Consider the following 18,040-nt stretch of genomic DNA (forward strand, 5'->3'; position numbering starts at 1 on the left):
TGTTGAATATAAGCAAACCAGTCGTAGTTGATTTAGCTAGGTTATAATTTCGCTTTTTTCCAATGCATGCTTTCCTTCTATAACATATCGTTCATCATTATCAGTCGCTCTACCAGAATTTTGTGCAGTGTTACGGAGTCCAGCCACCGAGATGCCGATTTACGAAGGGATTAAATAGTTTTGTGTCGTGGAGAAGGTACTGATTAGGCTATCATAACTACCGAGATGTGTGGTGCTTGTACTCAGGGTCGTAGCGCAGTCATCTGGCGCCCTTTGCGAAGTCTTAAATTTGCGCTGGTACCCGCTGGTAAATTGAAAATTTTGAAAGTGCGGTAAATGTTAAATTGAATGTCTGAAAAACAATCCAACTGGTTAGTAATGTAAATTATAATGTCCCTGAGAATACTTCTACTACTCACGGTATAAAAAAATCGATTTTTTTCTTTGTTTAATTTCAATCTATATGTATCTGAGAATACGCCACAGAATGGATTTGGTGGAAATCTTACTCCTTGGTATGTTTCTGGGAACCGAAAGGTACCCTTCTCCGGCCTTTTTCTGAGATACTAAGCGCGGTGCACCACGATGGCGCTTGTCTATAGGAAAATCATTGTTTAAAGAATTCATCGGTCCGTTCTTGTCGGTTTATGTATATGTGAGCGTCTGTGAATGGTTTCTTGTTATTTTTGGACCGAGATAATCGTACGGGAGGAAGAATACGTCAGACATGTTGAGAAGCGTATGGGAACGATATTACGTAAACTGATGAAAGAAAACAAAGGTATCGGTGGGAAAGGAAAGTGTAAGTTGATGGAGAAATTAATCGGCGAGCTAACAAAATTTTATGGGTTGACGATTCGGTGAAACTTGAGTTCTGTAGAACATATGCAAAATGCAATCTGGGCCTCCCTCGAACATTGCTCGACATCGAACGAGAATCCCCAACGCTCCAAGTGTTCATCCGGCGAGGGCAGTTTTTGCAAGTGGTGTCAGGCCGAGCAAAAGGAACTTTAGAAACTTTCGTACATGTCAGGATCCCCATCGCTCCTTTCATAGTAGAATTATTGAAACTTATCTATGAAAGTCTATCATCTAATGATTCATTAGAAAGATGCTTAGGAGCTCCCACCCAAATCAACAATAAGTCTCTGAATAGTGGAATTTCGACCTTAGCAACAAAACACTTGCACAAATTCAAAAAAATTGGTACCACCATGATGCCCTAATGATACAATACATATTAAAGTTGGTGCAACATGACTTGGATTTCCGGGTCTAGATCAATAATAACAAATCACAGTAGCTCTGACCACATTGGCCACCTTTTATGTTCTTGATGACAAGTTCCTGTCACACCTATTTCTCAACGCCTTTTCACCGATTTTTTCAAACTTTCAATTTCAAATGAAAGATGCATTACTGCCATTAACTGTTTTTCATTTTGATCTAATTTTTGGTTCCAGAATTACAGATTAGTTACTGCGGTCAACAAAATACTTCGATTTGCAGGGCTAGATCAGAGATGGCCAATCAAAGATTTTCTGAAAGTATTGTTCAGTCACTAATTCTGGAAGTCCCATGTTCCGATCATATTCCAGAATTAAAATCCCATCGGTTTTTCAGTGATGACTGAAAGTATCTTTACAAATCAAGTCTTAAATGGAAGGTATGTTATGATTGTGTGGCAACCCATACTAAAATAAGTTAGAGGGTCTCTGACGCATCCTCCCACCGCCCACGAATAGAATCCCCCCCTCCCCCACAAATTTTCATTCACCCTACTTTTGGCTCAAAACAATAAAAAAAGTGATTTTTTTTATCGTCTTTTAGCCAAACACAGAGAGAAAAATATTTTTTTTTGTTAGGTTACCCGATCAGAAAGAAATAAAATTATTACAGACTGAGTTATTTTGTTATGATAACAAGTTGTGTTATAACTTTGGTCTCGTTAGTTGGTAAAATAACAGAAAACATAACAGAAATTCTTCTAGTATATATCAAAAATATGACAACCTGTGATAGGCTTCTATCAGAATTATAACAAAATTGTTAGGTTCTTCCCCGGCCAATATAGCTATTATTACCTATTGTATAGTATCAACGAATTTAGCGTGCAGGTCTAAAAATAGAATCAAATAGAAAAATATAGCATACATTAAGGCGCTTTTCGTTTGGAATAATATTCTACGCATTCGTCAAGGGCAAAACGATTATAGATGCAGAAGATGTTTCCAGAACGCACACATTGAACTTTGCCAAAGCCAAAGGACTGTTTGTTTTCCTTGTATAATACGCTTTGTTTTCATACAGTTTTGCTCACTACTACAGCTGCGTGTATTACAATAGATTGAATAGCTTTATAAAATCTTTTCAGATTAGGAAAGTGGGGCTATTTTTAGATTCTGAATAGTGCACTTCGGTGCTTCTTTTGTACGATAACATGTTTTACACGATTTTTAGAAATAATGTCAATGCGATATGGTAACATTTAGCGGATAATTTACCTACATTATTTTACGGAGAATACGACAAATGTTACTTATGATTCCGAATAGATTCAAAGAAACAAATACCAAAGTTTTGAGGCTTGCATTTTGAGATTTCAAGTAAAGTCGCTTTTGGGGTTTTTTTACTGGCATTTTAAAATGGGGAAGATTAAGCAAACCAGTACAATTATCTCACATCTAATAAATTCGCAGAAATACATTTTTTTACAATAGTTCAATCTATTAACTGCGAATATTATAACATATAATCATAAAATTCGAGAAATTGTTGAAGATTCTTCGGTTTGACGAATTTTATAATATTTCATGTTTTCTAAAATACATTTAATTTTTAAATATTATTTAGTTTTATGGAGGAAATTATTCTATATTTTTACATTGAAGTTTTTAGCTATTTCAAGCACTATCTAAAACACATATTTAAATTGTAACAGCAAACAATAATACCAGCTGGGATGTGTATTTATTCAGAGATTTCTAGGCCATTTTGAAATATTGATAGCGTTATGCAGCATACTCACAAATATTAATCTTTCAACAATTTGAACAGGTCGCATTATTCCTTTTTTAACTTTCTACAAAATGGATCAAGTATCCTGATTATTACGAAAATTTGTTAGTTTGATGTTTTTTAAGGCGAACGAAGCACAATCGAATACAACGGAAACATTAGTACATATGCGCATTCAAAGTAATTGTCAGTTCATTGTAAATGTCAAACTGTCTAAGGTGGTTTGAAAAGATACAACATGCGGGGGCTTAAATAAAAAATACAATGCTTTGATAATTCGGAGAACGCACAAAATCAGATACCCACAAACTGGACAAGTTTCGGTTGTTTATGAAAAACCCGCATAAATTGGAGAAATCGGACTGAAGATCCTCGAAGATCCCCAAAATTCATAACGGTATTGTGGAAATCAGTATATATCAAACAGTTTTTTAAGTTCTGGAAATTCGTTTTCGCAATATGCACAATAAATTAAAAAAAAATTTATAGAATCATTTGACTAAACCATAACAAATAGTTTAAAAAATGGTTTTTTATTTGAATCCGCGTTTCTTTATTTCATCTGGAGTGCTTGATACTTCCTGCATCTTCTTAAAAATAAATTTTATATGAAAATTATATTCTTTAGAATAGCGTGTTGATAACTTTGCGATTCCAAAACTTTTTGAATAAAGGCTTCAACATTGAAGCCACATATTCGAAATTGCGTGTCAGACGAGTGTCTCAGAAAATAAGTAATCTCTTAATCAAAATGCAACCAAGTAAGTTAAACACCTTATTTTCAAGTTTTCCGACCACTTGCATCTAAAACTTATCTATTCTCAAAATCGTGGAACTTTGAATGTCCATATGGAAAACGTAAATATAAGGAAATCAATAAAAACTTCGAAAATTTGCTTTAAAAAGTTGAATAAATACGCATAAAAAGAGGCTTCAGCGTATTAGCAATTAGACGATCATTTGTGTAATATAACAATCATTCACAGTTGATTGATTGATTTGTTTATTGGGGCTTTAACCAAATGGTCATTTGCCCGCTTTACAGTTTACAGTTAGCAATCAATGATAATTGTGAAAGAATATGTAATATATTATAACACCATCGTTATATGCGTACATTAAAATCATATTAGCAGCTCAATGATATTACCAGAAGATATAATCTTGATATAAGTTTGCTTGCCTTGCTGATTGGGATATCACAAAAATAACGCAGTGAGTAATAAATATCAACATGAGATATAAATTTGATAGTTTTCTGTTATGTCATTCTGAGCGGGTTAGGTTCACATTGAAGAGCTTGAGTTACCTATAATTGGAAAGCCGATCAAGCCGTTTTCTTGCAATCTGGGACGCCATCTGAAGACCTTCTCAACTTTGCGCGTTGATATCGTCTAATTGTACGAAAATAATTCAACGAAAACAAATTTTTTATATATTCAAAACAATATCTTCAACACAAAGGAAGTTTAAGCGTTTGTTATAAGAACTTTTTTTGAACCGTGCGCATTAGAGTGGCTCGCGGTTGTACGGGAAAACTTCAAAATGATTTCAACTAGCGAGCTCAGCACTTTTTGAGTTCCTTTTGTGGTCCCAAATGCCTGTGCAAAATTTGGTAGCGGTTGGTTGCTTTCCGAGTTCGCGCATTGCGATCAAAGTTTGTATGAGATTTTATATGGGAAAATCAATAATTTCGCATTTACGTTAATAAAGATCGCTATTTCACTGAATATGAAAAACCATAGTTCAAACCTTGGTTAACAAGTTTGTCGAAGACCGTAACTAGCTACGAGTTTTCAAAAATAGTTATAACGATTTTAAAACTTATGGTAAAATATAAATGCAGAAATTGATTACTTTTTCCAACACTGCTGGTGCACCACCGATATTGACATTAAAAACTTAAATAAATGAGAATATATTCATCGCAGAAATGAATGAAATGTTCAGAATGAATTGCTGAATAACATAGACGTAGTCAGAAAATGAAAAGAATAAGGGAGGGAGGGGCATGTGTACTCCCCAGTCCCTGTTCAGATTGTTTTGTATAAGATAAAGAATTATTACGCCCTTGTAAATGTCAACGACTGAACTTTCTTAATATTTTGATACACTCAAATATGAATCAGACTACAATCTTTGTTGTGGGAAAAAACATTTACAATATTTAGAATTCACATTTACAAATTTATGTGTTGTTATTGCTTGGGGCAAAAACTAACTTTGCTTTGGAAATCGCGTTGGGTTCTAACCTGAAGTATATTTCTGGTTCGCCAACATCACCTCTATTTTGCGTGAACCTATTTCAATTTCATCAAAAAACGCTTGATTGAAATAACTATCCTGGTTTTGTTCCTAGATTCTCAAACGAAAACGTCAATGGAAACAATTCCGAGACTTCAAGGAATCTAAAGATATGCATTTTTTAAAATTCTGACTCTGATCGGCTAAGAAATAAGATTTTAAAATATGTAAAACGTATAAACCGCTGTACCATTTTAAATGAGATAACAGTAGAGCCTTAAAATAGTTGGACTCAAGCACGTAAGATTAATTTTTAATTCATCGGTATAATCCTGCGTTCAATATGTGCTTCTTATGTTATACTAAACTATCTAAAAAGGGAACTGGGGAGTACACCCCCACACCCCTCTTCTTTTCATTTTCTGGCTACGTTTATGTTATTCAGCAATTCATTCTGAACATTTCATTCAAAGGTACCAAGTCTCTGCGATGAATATATTGTCATTTATTCAAGTTTAAAGTATCGGTGTCGTGGTGTACTGACAGTGTTGGAAGAAATAATTAATTTCTGCATTTAGATTGAACCATAAGTTTTAAAATCGTTTTAACTATTTTTTGAAAACTCGTAGCTAATTACCGTCTTCGACAAAGTTGTTAACCAAGGTTTGAATTATCGTTTTATAAAGCTGGTTTTTCATATTGAGTGAAAAAGCGATCTTTATGAACGTAAATGCAAAATAATTGATTTATCCATATAAAATCCCATACAAACTTTAAACGCAATGCGCAAAAAGGGGAAGCAACCGACCGCTCCCAAACATTGCACAGGCATTTGGGACCACAAAAGGAACTCAAAATGTGCTGTGCTGGAAAATGTCATTTTCGAGCCACTCTAGTGCGCATAGATTAAGCATGATTATGACCGTTTACAAGACTACCCCCTTTGATTTTTATATTTTAGGAATTCCACAATATTTTGAAACACGCTTAAAATAATTTAAGAAATAAAATATCCATCCAAATGCCTCGTGCTTTTCTAAAATACACACATAAAACGAAGTCCAAGCCATGGCATGTCTTCAATGGTTTTATCAGGTAAATTAATGTGTCTAGAAAGCAGGACATGATTTGAATAAAGTTTTGATATAGCACATATGTAGGTCTCGGTTTTGTTTATGTGAATAGGGGTTTTCCTCTGTTGTACATACCGCGAAGCGTAATATCAGCTCAGTATATATACTCCACCAGTTGTAATAGGAAAGAATGCCAACGAAAGCTCGCCGCAACCGTCCACAACAGGCCGGCATGACTGTAGATAAAAGTAAATAACGTTGTACCAAGCTCAAACGTGTTTTCCGACGAAAACTAGCAGGGAAATTTCCTTGATGGCGAAAGCACTGACCGCTGCTGACGCCAGTTGCGTGGCTACGACCGCTTTTACGAGGATCGCAAGCACAACGGAAACTAGTGTGGAAAAGTAGTACAACGTGCGGTCAGTTCGCTTGGTGGAAGCGAAGGGTGATTTCCTTTTTCAGGATATGCCAGGTGTTGGTTCGGTAGCGAAAATGAAATGAAAAATCCTACGACATACGTACATAAAGACCAGGTGGTATATTCAAATGACCGCACGCTAACATTGATTCAGTCTGGCTCAAACGGTCGAAAGGATTTGTCGAAAAAGTGGACTCTTGAGACTGGTTTGTTTTATTTGAACAAATCACAAGCTTGAGAAATAAGTGAAAGTGTCATTGCTGTTATTTTGTGAAAAAAGTGCTTTGTGATACTGCAATCACAATGAAATCGTTGTTGATGGATAACATCAGGGATCGACTAAGGTCGTGTGGACCTGCAACGATAAAATATCTTCTATTTGTTTTCAATCTAATTTTTGCGGTAAGAGAACGAGATTTATTTGTTGGAATTAATATGATAACACAGTTCTTGTACGGGGACGGGCATAGCTTGGTTGGTAAATCGATTGCCTTGTACGCAACTCACCTGGGTTTGATTACCAACCCCGCACATAGGGTTAGAGATCTCTCTCTCTAACCTGAAAAGTGGCTAATGACCCTAAGGTTAAAACCTCTAATCAAAACTAAAAAAAAAACAGTTCTTGTATTTTTCATCCTTTCTTTTCAATTTTTTTTTGTTTCACATTTCTTTTCTCAAATAATATACTCATCATTCTCATATATAAGTGTGTCGGTCATCCACGACATTATCCTCGAATGTCAAAATGTAGGTCAGAATAAATGGTAAAAACCATAACGCACTGCCGTGGTAACATTTATGCTTCAACAACAGTCGCGCGTGCCGGATTCCGTCTGTTGACCCACAAGACAAATATCAACCGATTCAATTAATGATAGTCGTTCACCTGTACAGCCGTCACACGTAAAATATGTAAAACAGACATTTATTTGCCATCGACCGACAACACTTCATTGTCAGAACTCGTTCAAAGTAGTTCAATGGCTTTCACCGCTTTTGAATATGGTCACCCTCCTCCCTCTCCAAGTTATTTTTAGTGTAATTACATGCCAAGATAAGCATCAAACTTCGAACGTGGCAATGTCCTTCGTGGAGAGGATATAATAATGTTTCGATCATTAGACTGGCCACAACACCTTGACCATCGCCGGAATTAGAAGAGAAAAGTGATTGTAGTCGAACCAAACTGATGTTAATTAGAATTTGCGATGACATGTAGGTGATAATGGGTTTCTATGTAAAGCTTAATTTTTTACATCATTGATCCAAGAATGGTTCCATGTTATTTCGTATCCCAACGCTTCTTAATATTCCTATTATTCTGTTATGGTTCAGTTTAAACTCAAGTAACCATTACCATAATACATTTCGAGGTTTAATTTTGCTTTAACATTTAACAGATTTTCTAGGGTGCTACAAATTCATACCACTAAATCAAAATTTATACCTTTCTGGTCCGATTCAGTAGCGTAATTTCGGGAGAGATGAGATTTCCAAAAATCAATTCTGCAACAAACTAAAACAAACGGTACCCGATAAGAAGGTCATAACAAAAAACTATCAATACCTACTATATCTCCCGTCGAAACTCGTTATTATCTATAAGTTATAGTTTCAAAAATTGCTTTCTTTTACAATCTTGTTATTTCATTCTCATATTTGTTTTAATCAATTGCGACAAGTATCCAAAATTTACTGAAATGCGATGCCGCATGTGCGGGTGAGAGGCCACACAAGAGGTCTTTTTCTGGCTCTCGTTGATGTTTTCTTGGCCTTCAGCAAAGTTTAATGAAACTTGATTACGCCTATAAATCGATTAGCACCTTCATATCTCTTTAATAGGCATTTATTGAAACAATATAAATATTTTCCTTTCGCAAATTTGTGTAATGGTTAGTTTGGAGTAACTTTATTAAGGGTACTACATTTTTTCTGAAATTATTCATGACCGAGCTCGTGATCAAGAGTAATGGCCGTTCGGCTTAAGCTTCACAGCGAGAATGGCTGGGGCTTTTGATCTCTAAGTAGCTGGTATAGTAAAATTGTACAACCTATTTAACCACCATGTTATAATTATGTTAAAGTCTGACGTAGTGTCTAAAATGCGAGCATACTGATTTGTTCCTTGCACATTTTCGAATTATCCTATACTTCAAGTGTGTTGCTAGACTTGTCCGAGTGATGTCTAAGCTCTGATCATCCTTATTTAATCGAGGCCAGGGGAAATGGATGCAACCATATTTCTAGCTAAATTGGCCTATATTGCGCCAAAGAGGCTTCATTTTGAGATACGTGCTCTAAAAATGCTGTCGCACCAAACATAGCACTAGCAACACCTACAGCTATTTATTTTTGGTAACACAAATCGCAAACCAGTACCGTCTTTATGCATGGACACACTGGGTCTGGGCCAGGGGCCTCGAAATTTTGGAGGCCCTGCACTGAGGATGGATATGACCGGCAACAATTTTGACTTTTTTTCGGAACACTCTTAAATTAAACGGTAATTGACATCACATACCATTACCAAATATGAGTTTTTTCCGAAAACTCTAATTGACTCACAAGAGTTTTGAAGTTTTTATGTTAAAATATTTGAAAAATAGGTAATATAAACAATAAATTCAGTACAAAATGCCAGTGTCATCTTGTGTATCCCAAAATTTGCAGCTATATATCTTGAAGTGTAAGGATCAACAAGACTGCAAATTGATCTGATTTTGCAGTAAAAAGATATTACCGTATAACATTATGTGTTGCCTCTCTTTCTCGCACATGCTCAGAATAGGAATATTAAAAAAACTGTTGGTCTTCAAAGTTAAATAACTTTGGCAGGGAACCTCTATATTCATTAATATCCCTATATCTCTTATCGAAGAATCGGTAGTAGAGCAGTTCGGAATCGCACATTGATTCGTATCTCATATACTCAAAATGTTCAAAAAGCATCAGATAATCATCAGTGAAATGATATTAGCGGCAGGAAATGCGGAAAAGTAAGGCCGAATTGACATTGAACCAATTCAAGCGTCGCTTGAGCAGTTCGAATTAAGTTTCAATTTAATTCGAGCAAAAGCAATTATAGGTTTTGGACTAGACTACACAGTAAAATGGGACATTGTTATATGGAAAAAAATAAAATTTTGCTCCGAGTAACTTTTTGGGTCCCATTTAGCTCCCAGAACAACTCTGCACAATTTTTAGTCCGATCGGTGAAACTATATTTTTGCGCCCACGGTTTAAAGTTTACATGGGATTTCCCATGGGGACATCTACTTGTGCAAAATAATTCTTCCAAGAGTCGCCCTTTATCTCCTAAAAATAAATAGATAACTGATTTTTATAGAAAATCAAGGAAACAAAGTTAGAATACCACAAAACGATTTGATGCTTGTGGAAAAAGTTATTAAGCAAAATCCGATTGATGCCCTGAAGATTGATGAAAATTTCACTTTTGATAGCATCACTGCTTCTGACGGTCGAATTATATACAAAAATTTAAACTTTCTCTCAATATGTACAAAAGAAGCCTCAATTTATTCCTCAACACTCTTGCGAAGTGGCCAAACAGTATAGATAAATGAAAACAAAATTGCATATAATTGGACACCCAACAGCAGTGGTGCTAGAAAAAAGGAATATTTTATCAATTGCCAGAGCATAAATCGATTTCTGCTTAATAACTTTTTTCTCAAGCGTCAGATCGTTTCGTGGTTTTCGAGACATTGTTTCTTCGTTAAATTACCAATAAAAGCCACATAACGATTTATTTTTAGGAAGCAATGGGTGACTCCTGGAGGAATTATTTCGCGAAAGTTAATTTTCCCATACAAAATCCCAAGTAAACTTTAAACAGTGGGCGCCAAAATATAGTTTCAGAGATCGAGCTGAGAATTTGCACAGTTGTTCTAGGATCCAAATGGAACCTGAAAAGTTGCTCGGAGCTGGGCTCTATTTTTTGTCCCACCCTAATACACACAAGGCCGCCGAGAGCCGCGTCGGGCCCCAAGGCTTGTTTTACTGCCGGGCCCTATTAAACCTAAGCTCTCTAGTTCAGTATGAGTTAGTACCTCTTCAGCCATAGGAATCTCGTGAGTCCGTGGTTTCGATTAGTCTCCGGTCGACTCATATTGCCACATCCACAGATAGCGTGCCAGACAGGTGAATTTCGACAGCTTCTTATTCCGTGGTATCCAAATGGGGTAAAACTGTCATAGCTACGAGTTTTTCAATTTGCGGATACTCAGTAATCAGTAGCGTCTAGCTCAAATGGTACGTTCCCAATGTTGAACGGAGATTTGTGCCTTGCAATGAATGATGGGAAGGATTGGGGAAGTGGTTAGGTTAGGGGTAAGGAATATACCCAAGAGACCACGAACCATTATTTAATGGCTTTGGATATGTTCTATATTCGCATACAAAACATATTCTTTACAGTTTCATAGTTCTATAGAGATCATTAAAGCACACTTAGTGTCGGAAAAGGCGAAATAGTGTGCCATAATAGAGCTAGTTCAGAAGCACCTTAATAGCTGTTAACAATGTTAACATAGAGACGTATTTTTTAAAAGTAACTCTTCCCTTCTTTATCGACACAGTAAATGAAAAAATTAACTTTCGATAACGTACCCACCCTTCCTCGCTTCTTTCGATTGACATGCCGACTGTTTAAAATGACGATTTAGTGCCTATAGAATATGGGATTCGATCCGCAGTCGAAAACCTCGTCTCACTTTGGTATACGCGTTTGATCACTGATCTGTAAAAAGATTTGCATGTATACTTGGTTTAATGATAACTCTACCTGGATGTTTGGTTGAAATTACGCAAACGTGGATTATATTTGCAATTGTATTTTTTCGAAAAATCATGCAGAATTTGCATTTTGATTTTGAGTTTATTGCATCATCATTTATTACATGAAGACATACGAGTTTAGGTGACGCATACGTATATTGGTTATTGTTCGGTGTATCAAAGCAGTATAAGAAGATTCTATATTTGCTCTTGGAGTTTTCTATAAAAGCTTCATAGCATATATCTTCAAACGCTTTTTAGCACGATGCCTATGTTCTGTGTGTCGATATAGTGCTAGATTAAACAACTGCAAGTACAGTTATCCATTTTAATCACCGGTTCATTAAGGTCGGTCTACCTTCTCATCTCGCTTATAGTAGAAACTAAAAATCGTTCCGCTATAGATACACGGCATCATCCCCGTATATATAGGCAAGGGCTCTAGGGAGATGTGCTTACACGAATAATCTACACACGCACCTGACGTCGTGATTAACAAATTTATGTCAAGATACGAAGAAGTGGCTTCCATAAGAGCTGTAACTTCGCATTTTTACGGGTGTCCCTAACGTTGTTCTTGTGGTGGGAATGCTTCCGTATAAACCAACTTTTTCATACGTAACCATTTAATGCGTATCAACCGAAAATGGGACGTTTCATCAGACAATACTGGTTATGCAACCATGGTAGATTCCTATGCACGAATTCTACAAAAAGACACTGCACCACGGAAAACTTTGTGCAAAAGCAGCTAAGAAAAACCCACCTACTATAACTGTAAACAGCACACCGTTATCTTATGTCAAACCACAAACGGCTACAAAACAAATACCTAGGTGCAGTGATGCCACAAGTACAGATTTATCTAGAAAGGTACAGATTTTTGAAGCGTTTTTGGTACAGATTCTGTACGGTACAGATTACAGATTTTTGTAAAAAAGTACAGTTTGGTACAGATTTTTTTAGATGACAGAAGAGTAAAATAATTTAACCTTGCGATGCATCCCATAATGTGCACAAAGAGCGAAACACAAAAAAGAGCGGCACAAGAATACTGCGATGTGGAGATCACCCGCCCAAAGAGAAACTTGAAAACGAAAAAGAGAAAGAGCTATACATAACATCCAAAATGACCTAAGCAACGTAATTTTTAGAATATTCTGTGAAAACTGTGACGGTCCATATGTGGGTCAGACAGGAGCGGATCCAGAAAAAAATTTCGGAGAGGGTCCAAAATTTCGACCCTTACATATTGGATTCCAGAGTGCTTAATTTGGTCGACTGTTGCGTCTGCCCACGTATCCACAGCGTATGGACACTGCGCCAGAACTCGATTGCTACTAGTGATATATCGTCATTTTTATTTTTGTTTACCTTTTCTTTTTATTAACTATGAATCAGACAAATACTTTCTTTTTTCTAACAATCACATTTTTACGCAATAAATATTAGGTTTATAAGATTTTATGGTCACCGCAACATGTTTATTTCATGGACTTGTTGACTTTTCTCGGTGAAAATGGAAACTCCAAATTTTCCCATTACCGCACGTAACGTTTCGGCTTACTGCTCTTCAGCCATCGTCGGACGCCTACAAACATTTATTTAGCATTAACGTTAACATCAATTTGTTCACAAAAAATTACAAAGCTAGCATTCACAAATTAAACACAATTTACAATTAACTCACATAAACTTATATCACGCATCTCCATTCACTCTCGTTCACTCTCCACCGCTAGGCGGGCGATCACTCTTCGACTGTCTGCGTTCCTCGCTATTCCAACACTGTCGAAGCTTGGTGACCAGACCGTCGTATGTTGTGCAGAACGTTCCACATTCTCTTTGTAGGTTCACCGTTTTTTCTTCGCCGAGAATTTTGATGTGAAACATCTCTGCAGTTAGTCTGCTCTCCTGGTTTTCGATTCTTTCCAGTATCCGGGTGTTGGCGAAATCGAAGATGTGTCCTTCTTACAATGTGTGTTGGGCTGCGAGAACTGGTTTAGCCCAACACACATTGCAAGAAGGACACATCTTCGATTTCGCCAACACCTGGATACTGGAAAGAATCGAAAACCAGGAGAGCAGACTAACTGCAGAGATGTTTCACATCAAAATTCTCGGCGAAGAAAAAACGGTGAACCTACAAAGAGAATGTGGAACGTTCTGCACAACATACGACGGTCTGGTCACCAAGCTTCGACAGTGTTGGAATAGCGAGGAACGCAGACAGTCGAAGAGTGATCGCCCGCCTAGCGGCGGAGAGTGAACGAGAGTGAATGGAGATGCGTGATATAAGTTTATGTGAGTTAATTGTAAATTGTGTTTAATTTGTGAATGCTAGCTTTGTAATTTTTTGTGAACAAATTGATGTTAACGTTAATGCTAAATAAATGTTTGTAGGCGTCCGACGATGGCTGAAGAGCAGTAAGCCGAAACGTTACGTGTGGTAATGGGAAAATTTGGAGTTTTCATTTTCACCGAGAAAAGTCAACAAGTCCATGAAATAAATATTAGGTTTGTAACAGATATTTTTCAATTAATGTTAGCAATTAAATTTGAATACAAACATACTTTACCATTCATACATTACCATTCTAGGTATCAGGATTAATTCTGCTGATCGCTGGAATACTGGTGCTTCTCGATGTCAACGACTACCAACATTTTGTCGAGGACAAACTGATGGCCCCGCCGGTCGTGTTGATTGTGGTCGGAACCTTTATCTTCCTCATTGCATCCCTTGGCTGTTACGGGGCCATTAAAGAATCTCCAAAACTGCTAAATGCCTTCGCAGTGTTTCTGCTAATTGTGCTGATAATTGAAGTCGCCGTGGCAGTTGCCGCCATAGCATTTAAATCTGATCTTGGGAATGCCCTTGAGACACAACTGAAAAAATCCATCACCAGACACAACAGCGCCGATATGGGGGCGTGGAATAGCGTACATAGGAATATGATGTGCTGCGGTATCCATGGACCAAAGGATTGGTACGATAACAACAACCGTACCATGCCGGCTAGTTGCTGCAAACCGGACCTAATTGACCCCGAAACGAACGACTGCAAGAACGCTCTTCCATTGTTCATGGATCGTTATTATCAGGTTTGTAAGCTGTGCTATTTACTAAGATGGAAATTGGTAAATTGCAACATAATTATCGTACCTATTACAGGAGGGTTGCTTGATGAAACTGAAGGAACACTTCGATAGAAATGCTGTGGTGCTCATCGCTGTCGGGTTCGCCATCGCAGTCTTTCAGATACTGGGCATAATTTTCGCATGTTGGTTATCATCGGCAATCAAGCGGGATAGTAATTGAAGCACGGTATAGTCTTGTTCTATTTTAGTACACACGCAATATGTAGCAGCTGCATTGTAATAAATTTCTTTCACCAAAAGTGAACCAGAATGCGGTGAACTGTTCTCAGTGTACGCAAATAGCTCTTGTGGCTTTGTTAAATCTCTTACCATTGTAATAACTATTGAAAACGATTTATACTAAGGTCTTTGATTGAATTTCCTAGGTACTACTATACTTGATGTTATGTTTAACAACACGACTAATAAAGATTAGGGTTTTGTCTTTCGGAATCATGTAGCGTTAGAGGCTCTGTAAAAATCTGGCGAGTAATCAATTCAAGGTATTTTGAATCCAGAGATGGACATAGGATCAAGAAACTATCGTATACATCACTGAATTGTACTGCGACATGCCTTTTATGTTGATATCTAATGATTCAAGAAAAAATATTGATGTAATACAAAATCAATTACAAAATAAACATGATTTATTCTGTTACTAGCAAATAATAACTCGCATTATATCATGTTAGGTTTTTTTTATTGTAAATTGATTCAATTTTTTTTACCTAAAATTCGAATGTCAAAAAATAAACATTCCAGCAAAATGATAACTTATAACTATTCCCTATCTCAATCTTCACCTACCAAAACAAAAACCGTTTTCCAATCGAATCATATTCAGATCAGCTACCGTTATTTGCTGCAATCGGACTAAACGTCCGCTTGAACTAATTCATAAAATATTATGAAACATATAGTTACCGACAGTCAATTTCAGATGTTGTTATTATTGTAAGTGTAGCGAAAGGAGCATTTTCAACGCATATGATGATAATATTCTGAAAAAAAGCTGAAAGTAAACTCTGTTAACCCCTTCATGCCCATTTTTTTACGAACAACGTTTGTGACCAGCTGTCACTTTTGGGTTAGCCAAATTTTGCTCAAATAATTTATTAAGTTTAAGGACAGCTACGGTTTTACCTTTTATTCGAATACAGTTATAAGAATTATCTGTAAGATTGGAGTTATCTCGATCAGTTTGATTGGTATCATTGATGAAGTGTTGCCAGCAATAGTTTCAGGTCAGCTATCGGCAAAAAATAAAAATCATTGTCTTGCAATATTGATGAATACTGATAAAACGTGTAGACTACTTTAGCTTAAACTACATTTGTCATGCAATGCGACTATTGTAAATATGCTGGGAGAAATGTGGTGAGCATCGAAAGCTGAAAATTTGGTAGTCGTTATTACTAGGACTCGAGTATCTATTTTTACTGTATTTTTTGACGCAAATAGTTTTAAGGAAAAATAGTTTTAAAATCCTACAAACTCTAGCAATATTTTGGGCATGAAAGGGTTAATGGACAGCAAGGCATCATTTTGATTAGGGTAGCTCGCAGTATACATCAAACTTACGTTTATGTTTCCTATAGATTTGTGCTCTTAATAGAAATTATGTTCAGATATATGTGACGTTGTTCCTCAGAAATAGATTATAACTACAAATAAATAATACTCACGCTTCGTGAATATTAGTTGTTTGCACATAATTGAATATCACTTCCGAAATCTAGAATACACGAAGTTGTATGAAAAGCTAACCTTTTTCAAAATATGACAATCTTCATTTCGATAAAGAGGTGACCTTCGAAATGAAACAAGATCAAGACAGTATCCGATTTCTTATCTCGAATATCCATATACAGAGAAAATCAGTGGTAGAAATGTTTTTACTAGTGCATATGATAATTGATGGGAGAATATGTATATTGAGAATAATTAAAAATATCTGATCTTTCACTTATGCGTCGGTACAGAGCACATGGTACTGATCTCATAAGCCCATCGTCGAATGTTCGAGCCAAGGCCATGCAGAATTCACAATATCAGTAGGATCGTAGTACTAGCCATGCAATTGTCCTGCACTGCACGCAATCAGCTGCGAAGTCTTTTGCTTAAACAGAAAGTGAAAATGCCACAATGGGGATGTAGTGTCAAGGCATTGCTTTGCTTTACACTGGAGATAGGTTCCGACTCAATCAAGAATCGTTCTAAAGAACCAACTCTTGTAGAAGAATGAATAATCTATTCAACATTATTTTTTGACATTGAAAATGTCTTGCTCCACTATCTGGGGCTAGGTGTCATTCTAAAGTCTAAAATATGTCCTATGTAACGAAACTATGTACGGTTTGCACGCTCATAACTCCGCCATTACAAGATGGATTTTAATCATTTATGCACTAACCGAATCAAAAACGCACAACTTAAATATTGGTAATAATGTAATATCTCTGTAATGAAAGCAGTCTTTTCAAAATCGATAAAATTGAAAAGTTTACGAAAAAAGGGAAAATTGCCATTCGTGAGGCATATTTCTCAGGCAGAGCCGACAATAGGAAGCACCCACGTGATTCAATCGAACACGAAAAACTATAAATAAATGTGCCGCGTGCCTCTTTAAATCAGCAGATGCTCTTTTGCCAAACAAATAGCATAATTGCTATAGCGTCTCGTACGACAGATTTGAGCACCCAGCACACTTCGCTTCTATGAATGACGTCATCCTCGACTATTTAAGGAATATCATTCCTCAGGCGAGTTCATTCTCCCGTCGAACGTCGGGCCGTAAAGAACAGCAGTAGCGCCGGGCATGTTAAGACAATGCGCTGCGATGAGTGCTGCTTGATTTATTTAGATAGTCCGCTTAAAACGTTGAAATCTCGGCTAATTGATTTGTGTGTATCGAAAATGTTGGACCCTAGTTAGCTCGACCCATGCCGTAACCAGGATTGCCACTATTTTTCAAAGAAAATCAGTCAGTTCAACTAAAAATGTCTGGAAAAATTTAGCACAGCGACCTCAAAGTCATCGACATTTGGTATACATTTTAGTTTTCATAGAACCTGCATCAATTGATTTTTGTAAAATTTGGGACATTATTACCCAATTTTCCAAAATGTGTGTGTAGCAGATTCTAAAACTTAGAAATCTGGCAGAATGAGAGCTTTGTCTTTTGTCTGGAAGCTGCCAAAAACTATTGCATAATGGCATCACTGATCGTAATCCTACCCATTGGGGTTGTACACAAATGACGTAGCATTTTTTCAGCGAATTTCGACCCCTCCCTACTCTTCATAACATTTTGTCACAATATTCCCCCTTGTCACACATTGTCACA

General features: G+C 36.6%; 1 protein-coding gene across 1 annotated transcript; it reads left to right on the forward strand.

Moving 5' to 3' along the window:
• Window positions 1–6,741: 6,741 nt before the first annotated feature.
• LOC131689193 (23 kDa integral membrane protein) lies at window positions 6,742–16,372 on the forward strand. Its single transcript, XM_058974113.1, has 3 exons — window positions 6,742–7,155; window positions 14,152–14,655; window positions 14,726–16,372. The coding sequence occupies exons 1-3, from the start codon at window positions 7,057–7,059 to the stop codon at window positions 14,870–14,872; spliced, it is 750 nt and encodes a 249-aa protein (XP_058830096.1). The 5' UTR covers window positions 6,742–7,056; the 3' UTR covers window positions 14,873–16,372.
• The last annotated feature ends 1,668 nt before the right edge of the window (window positions 16,373–18,040 follow it).

The sequence above is a fragment of the Topomyia yanbarensis genome, chromosome 3 (assembly GCF_030247195.1).
Source record: "Topomyia yanbarensis strain Yona2022 chromosome 3, ASM3024719v1, whole genome shotgun sequence".
In the NCBI taxonomy this organism is placed as follows: Eukaryota; Metazoa; Arthropoda; class Insecta; order Diptera; family Culicidae; genus Topomyia; species Topomyia yanbarensis.